We start from the raw sequence: 19,760 nt of genomic DNA on the forward strand, positions 1-19,760 counted from the left end.
CCTTGCGCTCAGGTCTGCTTGCTTCTTTTCAGTGGCCTGCAAAAAATATTTGCATTTCTATCGACAACATAATCTTCCTTTCGTTAACCAACCCCCTCCTCCTCCTCCTCCTCCTCCTCCTCCTCCTCCTCTCCTCCTCGTTCCCCAACACCAAAACAAGGGGAAAAAAGAGAGAAAAAACACGTTATTATAATAGTTAATGCAGGTTACAATAACGGTATTACGTGTCAAGTATTCCTCAAGAAAGGTGCAGGCCCAATCGCAAAACACGCAACCCTGCAACATAGTACAGTTGCAACGCCTTTCTCCGTTAGCAATTCTTCGTATAACAAAAGTATCTTGATCTCATTTGACCTCGTAATAGACAATCCAACCAGAGTGCTTCCATCTTGCCTTCTTTCCCCAACCCCCAACCCAAGGGCTAATCTTATCCAACGCATTCATGAAAAATATGAAACCAAATTCCATATCCAAGCTTACAAGCCTCGGTTCTGATGACAAATTCAAAGGCCTCCATCCAATATTACAGTTTTTGTAGTCTCCAAGACCTCACTGAATCTTTTGAGAGAGTCCAGTCCAATATCCCGTCTCATCCAGCCATCTGGAATAGCAGATGCCGGCACGACTTATGATAATAAACACAAACTTTCAGCTTTTTGACTCACTATTTTGGCCAAAAATGCACGAAGACCAAAGCATCTGAGATAATCAGCATAATAAGGTGCACGCAATTGAAGAATTTTAATCTTTTCAGAATGCACATAGAAAGTTCCAAAGGAGCAGCGCTTTAAGAAGCAGACCTGGCTGTTGGCATCAAGGGCAAACTTGCCTACAACAAACATCATCACTAGGCAGCAACAGGCTAACTCCTTTGGCCTTGGCCTCCTCAAGAAGTGATGTTGCAAGATATGACTTGTCCTCCTCTACCAATGACAATCCCACTGAAAGACCTTGAGCTTTGTAGGATGTGATGATCATTTCCCCACCCAAAAGCAAAATGTCAACCTGCTCCAAAAGCAATTCAATCCCTCCAATCTTTGAGGAAACCTTTGAACCACCCACACCAGCAGCAAATGGACTTTTTGGGTTTGAAACGGCACCAACCAGTGAACCTAACTCCTCTAACAGCAGCAGAACAAATTAACATCAACTGACAGGAATCTCAGAAGCAAGCAACAAATACTGGCAACATCAATCAGGTAACATGGATTCACAATGTGGCATTTTAAATGCACAAGATTGTTTGTAGAATAATAGCTTAGATGAAGCAAGCAAACCTTTTGTAAGAGGAACCCACTAACTGAAGGTTTCAAGAATTTTGTGACACCTTCTGTGGAAGCATGCGGTCTGTGTGCAGTACCAATGTAGCATTAACATGTGTATCTTTTAATGAGACAAGCTTCTTTGAAAATTCAGGTTAACCTATTCAACAATTCTAAAGGAGAAAGAACGCACGTACAGCAAGATTTAATCTTTCATAACAAAATGAAGTATCATATGACCAACTTCTTTTTGCTTTAAAGAAAAGAAAAAAAATTATTTTAAGTGAATTGCAGCCTACTTTGAGAGGACATACCTGAATACCAAGTAATTTTGATAAGCACGCGACAAGAGGGGCCAGACTGAAATTTGGAGTCACATTTTGGGTGGCCCTGGAAGCGTGGAGAGCTTTGTTCATTTGTGAATCAAATCAAGATGAATGCAATGAAAGACATGAACCAAAAGAGAAGACAATTATGTGCATGCAAGAATTAGGCAACCAACCATGTTCATAACCAAATCATCCAAAATATCTAAGGAAATGATAACTCTAAGTTGCAAGATCATACAAAGAAAATATCAGCTTCATACTTTCTTTTTTAAATTCATAATCCTTGAATCTAGATACAAACCGGGATTTCTTTTCTTAGTGGGAAGCTGGCTCATCCTCACCCAACAGTCCAAAAGAATAATCGTAGTGCTCCATGTAAACAACCTTGAAGACTGAATACATCCATAAGACTAACACATAAACTTTCAATAAATTCAAACCTGTTAAATCATTGTGCCAAGTTGAAACTTTATATAAAATTAGTTTGTAGTGTAGTTAAGCAGCAGCATTGAAAGCATGAAGCATAATTAATTTCACAAAATAGGATTATATTGTACATACAAAGAATTATTACAGGATGTGTTATAAAGTGTGGCTACCTTTCACAAAGCAAAGCTAAATATATTACATTCAAACTAACAAAATCAAGGACAAATTACCAAACATGAAATGTACTACTAGTCCATGCTGAAAGTAGGATCCGTACCCGTCATCGTTTCTGCTCTCTAGGTGCTTTTCCTTCTCATGTGGTGTAGAATCAGAGGTACTCCTTCAAATAGATGTGACAAGTAATTCTCCAAATCCTCAGATGTGTACTTTATGTACTTTCCAGCATGTTTGCCACTCTCTAGATGACTCCCGAATCTCCCCATGAAGGAACGATAAGCTGGAATCAACTTCTCTGAAATAGATATCTTAAGCTCATCTCTAAGTTGCAAGTCAGGGACCTTCCAAGCCGTCTGTATCCTATAAATATCTTCAAAACAAGCATTGAAATTCTTAAACCTCTCCTTCAAAAGCACCTTCGATGCATTACTTGAGCTCCCTCCAATCCCTTCGTCCTTCAAACAAGACAACACCTTGCTCCATGATGCTCTAAGATAACTTGTTGCATGCTTTCTAATCTGACCACGACGTTTCCGGATCCAATCATCACCCAAATATTTCGCAAGATCCGAATCTTTAACCTTCTGAACAATGTAAAGTATATTATTCATCAGAAACACAAATTTCAGCCCTTCCTCCTCATACATGCTTGACTTCTCGTCAAGGTTCAATTCCAAGGACAAGATCAAAGACAGCAAACGCAGTCCTATTGGACTCATGTTTTTGGCCTCCAGCTTTTCACCATCATTAACCACCTTTGCGTCCTTGGCTTCTGCTTCTTTTGCATCCTCACATTCAGCTTCCAATAATGCATTAAGTGTATCACTGTAATCAACGAGCAACTTCACATAATTCATTACATAACGCGTCAAGGGGTGAATCTCACCATTTTGAATTGGCCTCCTCGAGCTCTCATTCTGAACAGCATTCTGAAATTCAACAAAAGTCCCAATGGCTGCCTCACCCAACCCATCCACAACTCCCTGAGCCTCACTGTATACCATGTCACCTGCTTCTTTATCACTGCAAAGCTTCTTCAAATCAGGCAAAACATCTTTAAGTGCATCATACATATCAAGAATTCTGAACAACTTCTCTGATGACCTTCTACCAATAGCCACTGCTTCCCCGAAATTTAATAGCTGCATCACACATCCCTTGGTGGCCTCAATAAAGCAAACATCTTCAATAACATCCAAACCAGAAAAAATCTCCTCGCAGAGGCACTTTTCAGCGGTTAACAATATCCTGACCACAATTTTCAGCGCGTGAATCCATTTTTTCATTTTCTCATCCAAAGACTTCCACTCTATCCTCTGAACATCCTCGATACTAAGCTTCTCAACCCCTAAAATTGACATACACTCATCCAAGACATCACGACGGACGCTCGAATACACCTGACAACACTCCTTCTCATATCCTGCACGTATCATTCGGTCAGCAATTCCTTTGAGATCTAAAATAGCATCAGGGTTTACCAAATCATGAAATAATTCATCACTCCCCACACTCCCCTCGGTCACATGGCGATTATATCTGCAATAGACAATGCCGTCGCCATCACCCTCATTGTCATTGCCATCTCCATCATTATCGCCATGATCAGCAAAACTGCAAACCCCACTGCTGCTAGACTCCAAATCAGGAATCTGTGTAACTCCATCTGCAGGAGTGGAGGAGGAGTCAGAAGTGAGGCGAATCAAGAACTCATCGATCCTCTCGACATCCAGAGGAACCGTGTTCTGGATTAGGGTGTGACGAAACTCCTCTTCCAACCTTGACATAGCCAACTGCAGAGCATTCTCCACCCGCTCCAATTCCACACTTTCCAAAGCCAAGTCCTCCATCAACTGTATAACATAATCAACAGCCTGAAAATAAGCATCAATGACAAACTCATCGCTATTTGAGTCCCACCGGTGGATCAGCTCCTCAGCGGCCTCCAATTGCAAATCGGCTTGACTGTTGGGGGAAAAAGACGACATGTTGTCATCCCACCCACCAGCACCACCGCTGCCGCCAGCCACGACAGAAGGAGAGGAAGTTGAAGAGGGCGACGCAGCTGCAGCTGCGGCAGAAGCCGACGATGTCTGCATGATGTTAGACAGATTAGCAAAACGGGCGTCGATTGACGAAAAAAGAAGAATCATATCATCTGTGTTAATGTTTGCTGAAGAGTTAAGGCTCTTGAGGATGTGTTGGGCAGCTGCTAAGACTTTTTGCTCTCCATCAGTACTACAAGTTGTCACCGCCATTTCCCCCTTTTTCCTCCTCTGTCTCTCATCCTCCTCTATTTCTTTTCTTCCTCTCCCTAAGACAAAATAGATGTAATTTTGTGAGTGACAAAAGGGGGGATTATTAAAACACACACAAAAAAAAATGTATTTCAGAGTAATTAATAATTACACAAAAATGTAGTGAAGATGTCTAAATTCATAGAGTCTGATTATAACGTTTGGGCTATGCAGAAATAAGGCGTCACCAGCACAAAATCCAAGACAAAAAATGACCAAATTAAAAAACCTCATTTCAATGAAATCTTTGATCAGAAAATGAAACAGAATATGTATGACCACAGACCTGCCAAATACCAACCACTTATTGCACAAAGAACCTCATTCACTGCAGTAGTTTCAAAACACTGAGAACATTGGCACTAAGCAATGCATAACAGGAGGTCAAGCCCACAGTGAAATTTATTCAAACTTCCATTTATACTCTACAGGGCCAACTAATTTTTAAAATCTAATCCACTCAGGGAAAATGCTGAGATATGCCGAGTTATGTAAGGTACGCAAATTGGGAAAATAGGACAAAAAAACTATTCAAGCATCTTCACGGGCAAGAATTCCAAGCTTGCAGGACCACCTTCTCCACCTGTTGAGATATGGCTCATCTTATCAGCAAACCCTGCCTTTTCCATAGCAGCTACATAGTCACCACCTCCAATGATCGTTGTCACTCCATTGCCACTAAGCTCTGCCAATTTTTTTGCAATAGCCTGAACATGAAAAGATCATCAAACACAAAATTTTACTTCATACGCAAAAGGCATCAGATGTACGCTACTGCAAAATCAGAGACAAATGATACCTCTGTTCCCGTCGCAAATTTGTCAAACTCGAAAACCCCCATTGGTCCATTCCAAATAATGGTTTTAGTAGTATCTAAAGCTTCAATAAATGACTTGATAGCATCAGGTCCTATATCCAATCCCATCCAACCATCAGGAATTCTAGAAGCTGCAACAACCTGCAAAAAAGCTTGGGTCCTTTTCAAAACCATAAAAAGCAACCAATTCTTACAGTATAGAATTAGAAATTAATTACTTCAACCCATATCAATGATTTGAGATATAACATACAGCATCAACTATTTAGACAACAAGTGTCAATTTGTTTGATCCTAGTGGGCGGAGAGAGAGGGGGGTGAGTTTTGATTTCCAACCTTGCTGTTTGCATCAGCAGCAAACTTGTCAGCCACAACTACATCAGTGGGAAGCAACAGGGAAACTCCCTTGGCCTTAGCCTTCTCGATGAATGATAGGGCAAGATCAAGCATGTCCTCCTCCACGAGTGAGGATCCAACAGAGTGCCCTTGGGCCTTATAGAATGTAAAGATCATTCCACCACCCAGTAAAAGGATGTCAACCTTATCTAACAGCGACTCGATCACACTAATCTTAGTTGAGAACTTTGAACCACCAAGAATTGCAGCAAATGGTTTCTTGGGATTTGCCACAGCTCCAACGAGATAATCAAGCTCCTGAGGCAGGAAAGCACAGGATAAACGTTACTCTGCAAATGCATGTGCCATGAAGAAAGTGAAAGGAGTCGCTCAACTGAAAAACCAACCTTCTGCATCAGAAATCCAGAAACAACGGGCTTCAAATATTTGGCTACTCCTTCGGTGGAAGCATGGGCTCTATGTGCAGTTCCAGAAACATCATTAACATACAAGTCTGCAAGAGAAGCCAACTTCTTTGCAAATTCAGGATCATTCTTATCCTCTTCTTTGTAAAACCTGACATTCTCCAGGAGCAAAACACCTCCTTCTGGCAAGGAAGCCACTAATTTCTCAACTTCTTCACCAATACAATCATTTGCCATCTTGACCTATTTGAGTGAAGATATAGAAGGTTTGCGAAAGAAAGCCCCTTAGCCTGTCAAAATTAAGGGGGGAAAGGAAAGAAAAAACAAAACATGGAAGTACACTTAAACAACAGACCTCAACCCCAAGGAGTTCAGAGAGTCTAGGAACAAGGGGCTTCAAGCTGTACTTTGGGGTGACACCTTTTGGGCATCCCTGACATCAATATCCAGGCAATACATCATTTGATTTGCTCCATGCCAAAAAGCTGACAATTACAAAAGCTATATATCCACCATTCATAAGCAAAACGTAAGCAGGACCTCTAAACTCCAGAATGGAAAATAAATAAGGGGATAAAATAATTATGCTATCCATGTAATACTTGTTTCCCAAGTAATTTACATGAAAAATGCTCAATAAAATCCAAGACAAGACAATAAAACCAAGTTCATTGAGGGCCCCTCATTTCTATCAAAAAAGGTTATACGTTTACAAGTAAAGTTTGAACTGTGCAACAGTTGTCGTACTAAAATATGATCATCCATTTTTCTTTTTCTTTTCTTTTTTTTTTTGGCATACAATGAACCATTTTTTTTTGTGAAGTATGTAATCATTATAATTTGCAAGTATCAAAGTTTCTCTAGTATAAGATGTCCAATAAAACAATCGGAATAATAATAGCAAATAAAAGCCAAATTTTGAGGCGAATAGAATTGCCATGAATTTGAAAACACATTTTGGCGTAACATTGAACGACGTAATTGCAGAATCATACATTAGAAGAAAAACAAAGAATCAACTACAATCAAATTGGCATTGACCTCAAACCCACTGTTCTGAATAAGTAGTAATAACATGGACTAATACAGGAAATATTACAGCAATGGATATCTATGGAAAACGCTCCAAAACGTTGAGAAGGTAATGTAGACAAGTGTACAGATACTAGAGAGAGAGAGAGAGAGAGAGAGAGAGAGACGAACGAGGTGAGAAGCGAGGATAACTTTAGCACCGTAGGCGATCAAGTAATTAATGGTGGGGACGGCGGCGCGGATTCTGGCGTCGTCGGTGATGTTGAAATTGTCATCCAAAGGAACGTCGAGATCCACCCTTACAAAAACCCTCTTCCCCTTGAGATCAGGTTCCTTGAGTGATCCCATGCTCCTTTGTGCCGCCATATCTCCAATCGTAATACCGGGGGTACTATTATTCAATCCGATCGTGTATGTGTAATTTCAAAGGGAGAACCAACAATCAAATACTAGCATGATGTCAGTGATTACTGCGCCACAATCATAATGAAAAGAAATGATAAATTGATTGACTCAACTTCTAAAATACACCCAACAACAAAAAAAAAAAAAAAAAAAAGGAATGAGATAGTAAAAAGCTTGAATCGAATTGAAACTTAAAAGAGACGAAGACGACCAAGCAAACAACATACAATGATGGATGCGATGGAGAGCTTTCCTCTGCCGTCCGCGGTTTGGATGATGGTCAAGGAAAACCCCCTTGCCTGCTGGTTGCTGCCTACGAGCTTCCAGGGATCAGACCCCGCGGTGAGAGTTTATTTAGTAATAATTAGTATACCCGAAATGGTTAAGTGGAAAACCCCTTGCCGCCTATGGGTTACGGAAGCTGAGATGCAAGCACGACGTCGTCTAGAGCAATCTATTGGCGTTTGTGTCGCGTTTGAGTTTACAAGACTTGGCAAGGCCTCATATTATAGTTCAGCAGGATACAAGGGGAAAAAAAAAATCGTTCTATTTTATACCCCAAAAAAAGGTCTTTCTTAGTCAACAGTAACGCTTAGTTTGGTTGCTTTAGATTTGACGGGAAAAGAAAAGAAAGTGAGAGAAGATTTTTCCTTTTTTTTTTTTTTATGTTTCAAAGTTGCGGAGCAAGGAAAAGGAAAAATATGGGAAGATTTGCAGCCTGTTCCGTTTCTACCATGTAATGTAACAGCAATTACGATCACTATAAAAAAAACCCCCACAATGATAATATGGGTTTTTTCAAGATTCCGATATCCATTTACGGATGTTTAGTACCCGCCGCAATGAATGGGAATGCCTCCTTTTTTTTTTATTTAATTATTTGTTTCTTTTTCTATCCTTCTTTCCTGTGTTTATTTGCAGGAAGTTCAATCGAAGCGCTGACAGAGTACAAAATCATTTAAATCAAATCCCCTCGCTAACAATATCCTTTTGGATTCCGAATATTTCACCAAAGAATCAAGAATTTCTAATTTCTTAGCATCCAAGATAATTGTTTTTGGAGTGGCAATTCCTCGTCTAGTTAAATTATAACGGGCTGACGCCCTCCTTCGTACCCCAAAAAAAGGTAATTGTTTTTCCTGGGATTATTTCTAGCTAAACCCTCTCCTAGGAAGCCAATAGATAAAGATCTTCATGGGGAGATTTGTGAATCATCAATTGCCTAAGAGATTCACTATCAATTATGTGGATAAATTGGCCAAGCCAATCTCTTTGGATTCCAACCTATTTCCGTTTCTGTAAGCAAGGGAAGAAAATAGAGAGGGAAAGAACTTGGAAAGGATGGACAGCAACGTAGAAGAAAAGAGGGAGAAGAGTTTAGGAAAGACGGACAGGGATGGGGATGAAAGAGGAGATAGGGATTGTTGAGAGAGAGAGAGAGAGAGGATGTCCATTTTCTGTCTTCCTTCCAGGGTTTAATTTGATGAAGTATTTGATTTATTTTTACTTTAAAATGGGGTAAGTTGGAGTATAATCAATAATCTATGAGATGGAAAGACCCAAAAAATGTGTAATAACCAAATCCCATAGAGGTGTACCAGTATACGGGTTTTCATTGTCCTTTGTTTCTCGTTGAGGGCAGAGAAACCCTCCAACCAAACGGGTGGTTAGATGGATCAGTCTGGTAACTACACTTGCAAAAACTTTTTCGGCCCGAAAAAGGAAAAAAAAAGTTGAAGCTAGCTTTATAAAAAAATTTTAAAATACCACTTTTATCCCTAAATGTTTATTAAACAAAATTTTATTGACCTATGTATTCAATATCATTTCGTTTCTTTCATAAACTCCCAAATTCCATCAAAACTAATCTCTTGTTTTCTATTCTTTTCTTTTCTTCCATAATAAATTTTCTCTTCTTTTCTTGTCTACCATAAACTCCCAAACTAGCAATAAGATGGCCCACTCAAAAAATGCGTTTTGCATGATGGATTAAGATTTATCTCATATATCCCTGTTATGTTATAAGGTCCAATTTTTGTCTGCATTGCAAAGTTTCAAGTGTTTTTGGAGAAAAATTACTGTAGTATTTTTTAAAGATGTGCTGTACGTAAGGTAAAAAGATAATAAAAAATGTATAAAAGAAATATTTACAGAGAATGTAAAATTTTTTAGCAAAAAATAGTAGTCCAAACAGAGCATTAGGCCCTATTTTTTGAAACTTCAAGTTTTCTTTAAAAAGAAAATAGGGTTCATCATAAAAATCCCTCCTAAGGTTTAACAAATTTGACACTTTAACCCTTAATATTATTTTCTTTTCTCACTTTATCTCCTAAATCATTAGTTAACTCTAACATTGGGTAATGAAAATAGCAAAGCAAAAAACAAAGCTATTTTTGGAGGTATTTTTGAAAAATTTTACTGTAGCAGAGTTTTTAAAGTATATTTTGGAATATATTTTAGGATATTTTTTAAACATTAAAAAAAATTTAGACTACATTTCAGAGTACCTTTTAAAATTTTTTATAGTATTTGAAAAACTAATTTTTGAAAAACTAATGGATCCAAACAGAGCTATTGATATCCCTAAGAGTTAATGATAGTAAATTCCCTTAAGATATAACCATTTTACACTTTATTCTCGAATATTATTTTCCGCTTAAGTTGTTTATTTGTCCCTAAAACCATTAGCTAACTCTAATGTTTTGTACCATTTAAGACAAAATAATGTTTAAAAAAATTAATATTCCTAACATAATAATAAAAACTATTATATATTTATGGATATAGATTTTGTTAGAAACACTCGCTGGGACATCATACAATTGAAACACACGTGTTCAGTCATGTAGGATATATTATTATTGCTCAAATGAGGAAAATAGAGTAGCGAAAAATATAACCAATTTTGCTGCAAGCTTAATACATGATGTGCAGCGGAAGCACAGCTTCCCACTGTGGATCTCATAGTGACATAATAGATGTAAATAGAAACACTTTCATTGGTAATAGAAATGAAAATTTGCCATTCTGACAAAAAAAAAAAGAAAGAAATGAACATAATATTAGCACTCCTCAAAAAATCTCACACTCCTTAAACTTTATCCAATGCAAAGGAAAGGAGTGTTTGAGATTCTTCTAGGAGTGCTAATATCATTTTCCAAAAGCAACTACCAATATATGTTTCTCTCCTCACAAGAGAATGGAATGGATGACTGAAAATGAAAAAGATGATTGTACTTCAAATTTAGACATACAAAAGTCATTGCTTACGATTTTGGTAGTTAATTTGTGACTTTATTCAGATGATCTGGGAAAGGACAGGCAAAATCAGACTTGACATTGAGCCAAAGGTGAACATCTACAATAACTCACTGCTTCCTACATCTCTCGTTTACAAACCCAAAGACCATAAAGAGGCATTAGGTCGAAAAAATATATATATATATATATATATCAGCTTTGGTTCTGCCTACACAGGAACTGGAGTAGCTTCATCTAGAGCAATGACACCAGGAAGTTGTTTGCCCTCCAAAAGCTCCAAACTAGCACCACCCCCGGTGGATATGTGGCTCATCACATCAGCAACTCCCACCTTCTCCACAGCTGCAACTGAATCCCCTCCTCCAATAATGGTTGTGACTCCCTTCCTGCTCAGGTTAGCTAGCTTCTTCGCAGTGGCCTGCAAAAAACATTTTAACGCATTCGCTTCACTACATCCTCTTCCTTTGGTAAAAAACACAAGTTATTTTAATACTTAATGCAGGGATCACAAGGGAAGTGCTACAAGTCAGGGATTCCTCAAGAAAGGTGCAAGCCCAGTCGTAAAGCCCGCAACTACGCAACACAATACAGTTGCAACCCCACTTTCTGTTAAAACTTCTTTGAAAAACAAATGAAACCAAATTCTGTGTCAAAGCATTTTTACCTCTGTTCCGACAGCAAATTTGTCAAATTCAAAGACTCCCATAGGTCCATTCCAAATTACGGTTTTAGTAGTCTCCAAGGCCTCACTGAATGTTTTGATTGAGTCCGGCCCAATATCCAGTCCCATCCAGCCATCTGGAATGGCAGACGCTGGCACAACCTATGATAATAAACACAAACTTTCAGTTTTTCAACTCACCATTTCTGCCAACAATGCATGAAGACCTTAGCATCTTTGATAATCAACATCAATTTCGATCAAGCAATGAAGACATTGATCTCTTACAGAATGCATAAAATGCGTCAAGAGAAGCAAAGCTTTAAGACGCAAACCTGGCTGTTGGCATCAGGGGCAAACTTGTCCGCAATAATAACATCACTGGGCAGCAACAGACTAACCCCTTTGGCCTTGGCCTTCTCAAGAAGTGATGTTGCAAGATCTAACTTGTCCTCCTCTACCAATGAAGAACCCACTGAAAGACCTTGAGCTTTGTAGAATGTGAAGATCATTCCTCCACCCAAAAGCAAAATGTCAACCTTCTCCAAAAGTGATTCAATCACTCCAATCTTTGAGGAAACCTTTGAACCGCCCACAATGGCAGCAAATGGTCTTTTCGGGTTTGAAACCGCACCAACCAGATAGTCCAACTCCTATAACAGCAGGAGAACAAATCACCGCTAGTTTACAAGAACCTCATAAGGAAGCAACAAATACTGGCACCATTAATCAGGTAACGTGGATTAACCAATCTGGAAATACAAAAGGCACAAGATTATTTGCAGAATGCTCCATACATTATGATAGGTTAGATGAAGCACACCAAACCTTTTGTAAGAGGAACCCAGCAACTGAAGGTTTCAAGAATTTTGTGACCCCTTCTGTGGAGGCATGCGCTCTGTGTGCCGTACCAAATGCATCATTAACATAAATATCTGCTAGAGAGGCAAGCTTCTTTGCAAATTCAGGTTCATTCTTCTCTTCCTCCTTATAAAACCTCACATTCTCAAGAAGAAGAACACCACCGTCAGGAAGGGAAGCCACCAACTTTTCAACCTCTGGGCCAATGCAGTCATCAGCCTTAACAACCTATTCAACATTTGTAAAGGAGAAAGAACGCATGTAAAACGACAGTCAGTCCTTGGTAACATAAGGAAGTATCATCAGGAACCAAAAAAAAAAAATGAATAAAGATTGTTTTGAACAATTTGCAGCGTGACTTTCAAAGGATATACCTGAATACCGAGTAATTCTGATAAGCGGGGGACAAGAGGGGCCAGGCTGAATTTTGGAGTCACACCTTTTGGTCGGCCCTGGAAGCGTGGAGAGCATTTATCATTTTAAAACAAAGCAAGATGGGTGCTATAAGAGATATCAACAAAAGGAGAAGGCGATCATATACATGCAAGAATTAGACAACCAACCATGTCCATGACCAAACCATCCAAAATGTGCAAGGAAATGGTAAGATCAAACTTGCAAGATCATATTAAGAAAATATCAACTTCGTACTTTACTTTATTTATTATTATTTTTTAAAAATAATCCTTGAGAAGATAAGCAGCCAAGCTCTCTTTGGCTAGTGGGAAGCTGGCTCATCCTCACTCAACAGTCCAAAACGATCATCATACTACTTACATACCCATTCTTGATGACTGAATACATCTAATACAAAGGGCACATTAATGTTCAATTGATTGAAATAAATGTGCAAGTTTGAAACTTTAGATTTAAATCCGCAAGACAGAATCAGGAATAAGATGTGTGTGTGTGTTTGTGTATTAATTACAAGCGAAATGAAAAATGAGTTCAAAGAATTCCAAGATAGATTTAAGGGCAGAAAAACAAAATGGCAGGTCAGTCTGGCGTCTAATTCAAACAACGGGCAGTTCCAACGACATAATGATTAGTGTGGCTTGAATATGGATTATGAAAAATACAGCATAGGTGGGAGAGTGAAAAGCTTGGAGTGAGGTGGTCTGGTGACTCACCAAATGACTGGAGAGGATAACCTTAGCTCCGTTAGAAATCAAATGCTTAATAGTGGGGATAGCAGCTCTAATCCTAGTATCATCAGTGATGTTCTGGTTGTCATCGAGAGGGACATTCAAATCGGCCCTGACGAACACGTTCTTGCCCTTCAAGTCGGCGGCGGTGAGGTCCCCGACACTCTTCTTGGCCATTGAGGCAACGCCTCTGATAGGCTTGGCAGAGGCTTTGAGGGATCGGAGCTTGGTGGCAACATGGTGGGTGAAAATTGGGTCAGCAGCGGCAGCAGCGAAGCCTAGGCGGCGAAGGGAAGTCTTGGGGAGGAAGCGGGTGGTGGGGACATTGAGGGAGGAGGGTCGAGTGGTGGAGGATGATGAGGTTGGGGAAACACCACGGAAAGTGTGCGGTGCTGCTGCGGACGCCATTCACACACGCACTTTCTTCTTGAGGTCTCTTTTAAGAATGGAAAATGAAACTACGGGACTGAGTGTTCTACTAGCAGTGCAGTGCTGGAGAGACAGACTTGCTTTTGAGAGGGGAAAGGAAAGAAAACAACAAACAAGTAGCGGTTCAATTCTGCTAGTCTATGCTGGTAGGATTTTAGGGACTGGGGAAATGTTGATTGATGAAGATGGGGCCGGCGTTGCCAATTGCGGGGAGAAATCAGAAAAGGGGGGCGGGTATTTGTGGACGTGGAAATTGAAGCAGAGATTGGGAATGGGTGGGTGCTGAGCAGGGGATTTTCTCTTATCGTCGAGGAGAGGTCCAAGATGTTCGTTCGATGATTTTCACGCTCTCACTCACACCCTCCTCTCGACCGACTGACTACTCCTTTCATTACGACTACAGAGCCCCTCTACATATTTGCTTTGCCTAATCATTTCTCTGTTTCTTCCCCTGCTGTTATTTATTCATTTTCCATTCCATTCTTCGTTGTTAAAAGCGGTCCTACTAGTGTCGAAAGTGCTAACTCGAACGGACGGTGCCGCCCCCACGTGAATGGGCTGGTGGTTGGCGCCTCTTCCTCGGGACCGTTAGGTCCTGGGGTCGAACCTCCGCAGCAACATCAGTTCGCCGTGCATCTAACGTGCTAGGTTTGGTTGGGGCGCTAGACCGGGCCGGAGTGGGGATTAGTCGGGCCGCCTTTACGGACTTGACCCGGACACCCCACTCCGTCGACAAAAAAAAAAAAAAAAAAAAAAAAAAAAAGAACGGACGGTGCCCCTTTTTTTTTTTTTTTAATAATTTTTTTGGGTACTTCAAATCAAATCGAATTCAGATTAATTACGTGCAATTTGATCTATCTGGTAACTATTTGTGAGGTCTTGTCCACTTTCTTGTTTCTACCTTGGAAAGAAAAATAAAATAGATAAGAGGGACCCACAATTTCAACTCAAGTTGCATAGGATTATTATTAAATTTCAAAGTGATGCTTAATTAAAGAATCAATCACAACCTCCTTAGCATCAAGTTGTAAAATAATGAAATGCGATACGTGTCTAAAGAACAAATGAGGTGAGAGCCTATCAGGGGCACTACTCTTGAGACTGGATTTATTTATTTTTATCAGACAGCAATAGTTACTCTAATTTAACTAGTCTTTCAGAAAAGAAAAGAAGACCCAACTCGAAATTGAATTCTCTTATTTTCTGTATATTAAAAATGAAAATAATACACTTACAAGTATTTAGAGAAGTCTTTGGCATGCAAACCTATTATGTTGTGGATGGATTGAAGTGAAAGCAAATTCTTGATAAGGTCTGGGCTCACAGAACAGCTGGCTGGACGGGAGGCCCGTGAACCAACCACCATTGTTCCATTTGGATTTGAGACTTTGCACCCAATTGTAGAGAGCCCACTCCAGAGCAGTTTGATTACAATCCTGAACTACTAATAAAAAAAAGTCTGCTAACAGCAAATCCAGAAGCGAAGACAGCAAAAATGCAAAGAGGAGGATGATGATGATGAGCAGGCTCCTTTGTTCTTCTCCTCATCCGCCCCTTCCCCTTCATCTTCCCCTCGAACATGTCCCAAATTCCTATTGCCAGTCCTCACTTGCTGAATTCCGTCCCCGTCCTCTCCAGCTCCAGTCTCCTCCGCCAACCACGCTAGTCTTTATCGGAAGAAGCAGCAGAAGAAAGAGTACGGGCAGGGGCAGGGCTCTGAGAGAATGGCAAGATTACGAGGAGGCTGTCAAGGACAAGGACCTCGCTCGAGCTCTCCGCTTGTTAAAGGAGAATTCTTCGATCGAGCCGAATGATGGTGGAGCTTTGCAGAGGAAGGGGGACTGGCAAGTCCTGGATACATGCTTGAATGCTGACGATATGAGGCTCGTTGCAAGTGCCTACACCTTTCTCAAGGACCAAGGTCGCTTACCCAATTTCGGGAAGTACCGAAATATCGGTAATCACGTCTTGATTTTTCGTTATTCTTTTCTCCTACTTGAGCTACTATCTATACACTATGCACCCCTTGATATATTTACAGGTGGTTTTCCGGGAAGGAGCCAATGCGGAAAAAACAAAACCAAAAATTTAAGTTACATAAATGTTGTGTTACTTCACAGAAGTTTCTTTGCTCTTCCCTCCATTCTGGCAAGCCCATCTCTTCTGTTTTCTATGAATTCTCATTAAATCATTAAATTTTTATTTGAGAGTATAATAGTTATATATCTATAGCCAGGATTGTGCTCATAGCATATGATCCCATTGATCCATCTATCAGTTTTCTACCTGTAGCTAGTTCTTTTATTGTACACTGAAATTTGACCTTTGCATATGCCTCCTATCTCGTAAATCTTGATTCCTTCCTGATATGCTTATTGTGCCATCCATTCTGAAGAACCACTTTCCTATCGCTTGCAAATGTTATAATCACTTAAGATACAAATTAAACATTTTAACTGATTTTCTCCTGATGATTCCTTATTTAGTGCAGTTCTGGAAGGACCAAGAGAGATTACACCGAATGTCTTGACGTCTGCAACTGGTTTAGAAGGTGCCATGTAAAACTGGTTTACATGCGCATGTACCTTTTGTGACAAGTACCGGAATATATTGCATAATGTGATTTCCTTAATGCATTGAGTAGGCTACATTTTGTAAAAATAAATTAATACTCTATACAGCATTTGGAGGTCAAATACTCTGAACATCTTAGTTTTACTGCTCCATCTGTTCTTTCTTATATAGATCCTTTCCCATTACAGTTTCAAAGCTTTCACCAAAGAAGTGGGGCCTGTCCGGAAGCTCCAGTGTTCTTCTGATTGCTTTGCTAGCTGGAGTATCCTTTTTGCTAAATCAGGGAATAGATATTAGACCCAATCTTGCTGCAGTATTGGGGCTGGCCATGTTAGATGCTATTCTTTTAGGCGGCTCGTGCTTGGCTCAAATCTCAAGTTATTGGCCTCCGTATAAGCGTAGGATTTTGGTCCATGAAGCTGGTCATCTTCTTGTAGGTAAATGTGTCCACTAATCTCTGGGAAAAAAATCCTTTCCCACAGTTGGACGATAGGTGGTGTATTTATATGGAAATTTTTCTGTAATAGTTGCATATTAAAAGCCATTTTTAGCCTTCTGTGTTGGGAATTATTTCTAACGCATACTTTTTCCGTTCACTGAATGTCGAAGATGTTTTTATATGAGTAGCTGATGTGCTTCCTCCAATCTCCTTCTGTAGCTTTTTTCTTTTAATGATACTCCAATACATAATTTTGGCGCAATATAACCCTTCCATGAACAGACATTTGATCCAAATTATTGCATGAAAATTGCAGCATATCTAATGGGTTGTCCGATTCGAGGTGTAATACTGGACCCTATTGTTGCAATGCAATCGGGAATTCAAGGCCAGGTAATTCAAATAAAGTCCGTCTTACAGACCATTTTCTTTGTCAAGTATGCAACATGTTTGCCCAGATTAACAGGTCAAGCTTATTCTGATTTCACAAACATTTAAAGAAATGTTTTATGTTGTGCTTAACAACTTTCACTCCCATTAAACTTTATCTATTTAAACAGTTTAATGTTTTTGAAGTACTTTTAACATAGTGTACACAAAGTTTTCCATCTGACTGATAATTGCTATGTGAACTTCTTGTCTTGCTGGTTTTTCTCTGCAAGTGGTCCTCCTGTATTTGGTGTGTCCGTCGCTTGGTGCATTCATTTTAGATGACTCTGCTACACTACATCTTTACCACCAGCTGCCGTATATGAAGATGAAATCTTTGTTATTCCAATCCCCCCATGTTTTCTAAGCTTGGTTAAAGTTGGCCTTGTGGACTCAAAAGTTACAATAGTTCCCCTCAATGTTTTCTCATTTGCTCTTATCATCTGTGTGCTAGGTTTTTTATGCGCCCCCCCCCCCCCAAAAAAAAAGGCCTCTTTTTAAGTGGGGTTATCACCAACCTGATAGTAGGATAGGAGTTTGTTGGAATGTAGTACTTGCCAATGATGAGCATATTAAGAATGCATTTACTTCTTTACTGAACTCTTTATTTACATTGCTTTTCTGAATCTAAGTTGATGATTCGTCAAGGAATCACGCAAGGAAATTACTAGTTTTCCTGCAGGCAGGAACACAGTTTTGGGATGAACGACTGCAAAATGAGCTTGCTGAAGGTCAGCTGAGTGGATCTTCCTTTGACAGGTAGCGTAACCATGCCCAATCCAGTCAACTGTTCAAAGGGAAAAATTGTATTTTCCTCTCTTTAAGTTTGTTATTTATTATATTTATTATTATTTTTTATGAGAGATGCTCGTATATGTAGGATGTTGGGTGTATTGTATGAATCAGTTGTTTGTGGCAGAATGTCTTTTGCTCACAGGAATGAACTGGAAATGAAGGATGATCGGGCCCTTTTTTCTCCTGTCTCTTGTATAATTTAGGAAGTCCTTGCACAGAGAGCCTGGATTAGATTCTGAGCCGTTACCTGTGTATTTGATTTCTGCTACTTAAATTACTGGTAGTGCTTCATTACTCTTTCATAGTTTTATCTGAAAGTGTTGGTTTGCTATTTGCTGAGATCGGCAGGTACTGCATGGTTCTCTTTGCTGGGATTGCAGCTGAGGCTCTTGTCTATGGAGAAGCTGAGGGTGGAGAAAATGATGAAAATTTGTTCAGAAGTATATGTGTTCTTCTGGATCCACCGCTCTCTGTTGCACAGGTGGTTGTCTTATCAAGCTACTTTCTTCTTTAAATCCTTGGTATAGAATTTCAACATTGACCTATAAATAGATGTCAAATCAAGCACGGTGGTCGGTGCTGCAATCTTATAACCTGCTCAGATGGCACAAGCATGCCCATCGTGCGGCTATCAGGGCTTTGGAAACGGGATGCAGTCTGAGCACAGTAATCAAGATAATTGAAGAAGCGATGTCTTTGAAAGCTTATTAATGTGTGAAGTAATTATACACTCCAAGAGGTAAAGCTGGTGATGGTTTCTTTTTGCTCCAACCTGGACAGGCCAAATATGTATATGCTTGTGACCTGGGAGGATGATGGCTCCTGCGTTGGAGCCTAGATTGCTGTAAAAGTAGTGGATTTGCCGTCTTCGGACTTCTGGCTAGGTAGCTAAAATGGCTTCGCTGGGACAGTTTCATTGACCTATATTTAAATCCTGCCAAGTCATTGAGGATGCTGTATTGCAAACAGCTTATTTGATGACTGCAAACGGCTTAGCACTTGAGGTTTGACCCTTGTTTTTGTGGGGGCGCAGAAGGAAACTTGATGGTATGGTTTTAGGGATGATGTCCTCCAGAGGCCTGAAGAACCTATTGTTCAAAATGTGAGACACTCATTCATTCATTCATATGGTATTATGGGTCACTTTTGCAGTAACGACACTAGATGGGATCCCGGATTATGCTAAAACCTAGAGTGAGTGATATTAAACATGTTTTAGCCTCCTCGGGTAACAACGCTCTTTCAAGTGATATTGCAGTTGAATGCTGTGAATTGGATGAAGTTGCCTAGCGTGATCTTCTACAACACGAATGCAAAAAGGGATTCTTTGCGTGGTCACAAGCAACTGAAGTTTACGTCTTCCAAGCTGTTTTTTTCTTTTCTTTGATATCATCATCTACTCTATTTACGTCTGTGCTTGTGTTTGGTTTTGAACTCCAAAACCAAGTTGAACAATTTGGTCCAACGATGATGTCGAGTACATTAAAAAAAAAAAAAAACAAAGGGAATCTCAAAGGAATGATTTGTAGTACAATAATAATGAATCATATAAAACTCTCCTACAACTTTTTCCTCTTTCCACCGTTCAAAATAAAAATTGAAAATATCCCTATGGGCCTGAGAACCTTACTTTGGCTGAACAAAAAGTCTTGAGAAA

The 19,760-nt window shown here is 39.7% G+C and overlaps 3 protein-coding genes and 1 pseudogene across 5 annotated transcripts; 1 reads left to right on the plus strand and 3 right to left on the minus strand.

Moving 5' to 3' along the window:
- Positions 1-171: 171 nt before the first annotated feature.
- Positions 172-2,304, minus strand: LOC113772001 (annotated as a pseudogene).
- Positions 2,087-7,889, minus strand: LOC113770130 (exocyst complex component EXO70B1-like). The gene is made up of 8 exons (XM_027314500.1): positions 7,737-7,889; positions 7,276-7,553; positions 6,428-6,505; positions 6,055-6,315; positions 5,648-5,965; positions 5,294-5,452; positions 5,069-5,201; positions 2,087-4,511 (listed from the first exon to the last, which is right to left on the minus strand). Exons 2-8 carry the CDS (start codon positions 7,468-7,470, stop codon positions 2,317-2,319), a joined length of 3,339 nt encoding a protein of 1,112 aa, XP_027170301.1. The 5' UTR covers positions 7,471-7,553; positions 7,737-7,889; the 3' UTR covers positions 2,087-2,316.
- A 2,829-nt stretch (positions 7,890-10,718) lies between these two features.
- LOC113770583 (phosphoglycerate kinase, chloroplastic) lies at positions 10,719-14,225 on the minus strand. Its single transcript, XM_027315090.1, has 6 exons — positions 13,423-14,225; positions 12,667-12,744; positions 12,260-12,520; positions 11,767-12,084; positions 11,435-11,593; positions 10,719-11,188 (listed from the first exon to the last, which is right to left on the minus strand). Exons 1-6 carry the CDS (start codon positions 13,843-13,845, stop codon positions 10,979-10,981), a joined length of 1,449 nt encoding a protein of 482 aa, XP_027170891.1. The 5' UTR covers positions 13,846-14,225; the 3' UTR covers positions 10,719-10,978.
- A 931-nt stretch (positions 14,226-15,156) lies between these two features.
- Positions 15,157-19,384, plus strand: LOC113770964. 3 transcript variants are annotated; one of them, XM_027315595.1, is made up of 7 exons: positions 15,157-15,823; positions 16,358-16,417; positions 16,629-16,877; positions 17,196-17,272; positions 17,991-18,067; positions 18,452-18,584; positions 18,656-19,384. In XM_027315595.1, the coding sequence occupies exons 1-7, from the start codon at positions 15,376-15,378 to the stop codon at positions 18,812-18,814; spliced, it is 1,203 nt and encodes a 400-aa protein (XP_027171396.1). In that variant the 5' UTR covers positions 15,157-15,375; the 3' UTR covers positions 18,815-19,384. The 3 variants fall into 3 exon arrangements, with proteins under 3 accessions (XP_027171396.1, XP_027171397.1, XP_027171399.1); XM_027315596.1 differs by having other exon boundaries at positions 18,669-19,384; XM_027315598.1 differs by having other exon boundaries at positions 18,884-19,384.
- The last annotated feature ends 376 nt before the right edge of the window (positions 19,385-19,760 follow it).

The sequence above is a fragment of the Coffea eugenioides genome, chromosome 5 (genome assembly GCF_003713205.1).
Source record: "Coffea eugenioides isolate CCC68of chromosome 5, Ceug_1.0, whole genome shotgun sequence".
In the NCBI taxonomy this organism is placed as follows: Eukaryota; Viridiplantae; Streptophyta; class Magnoliopsida; order Gentianales; family Rubiaceae; genus Coffea; species Coffea eugenioides.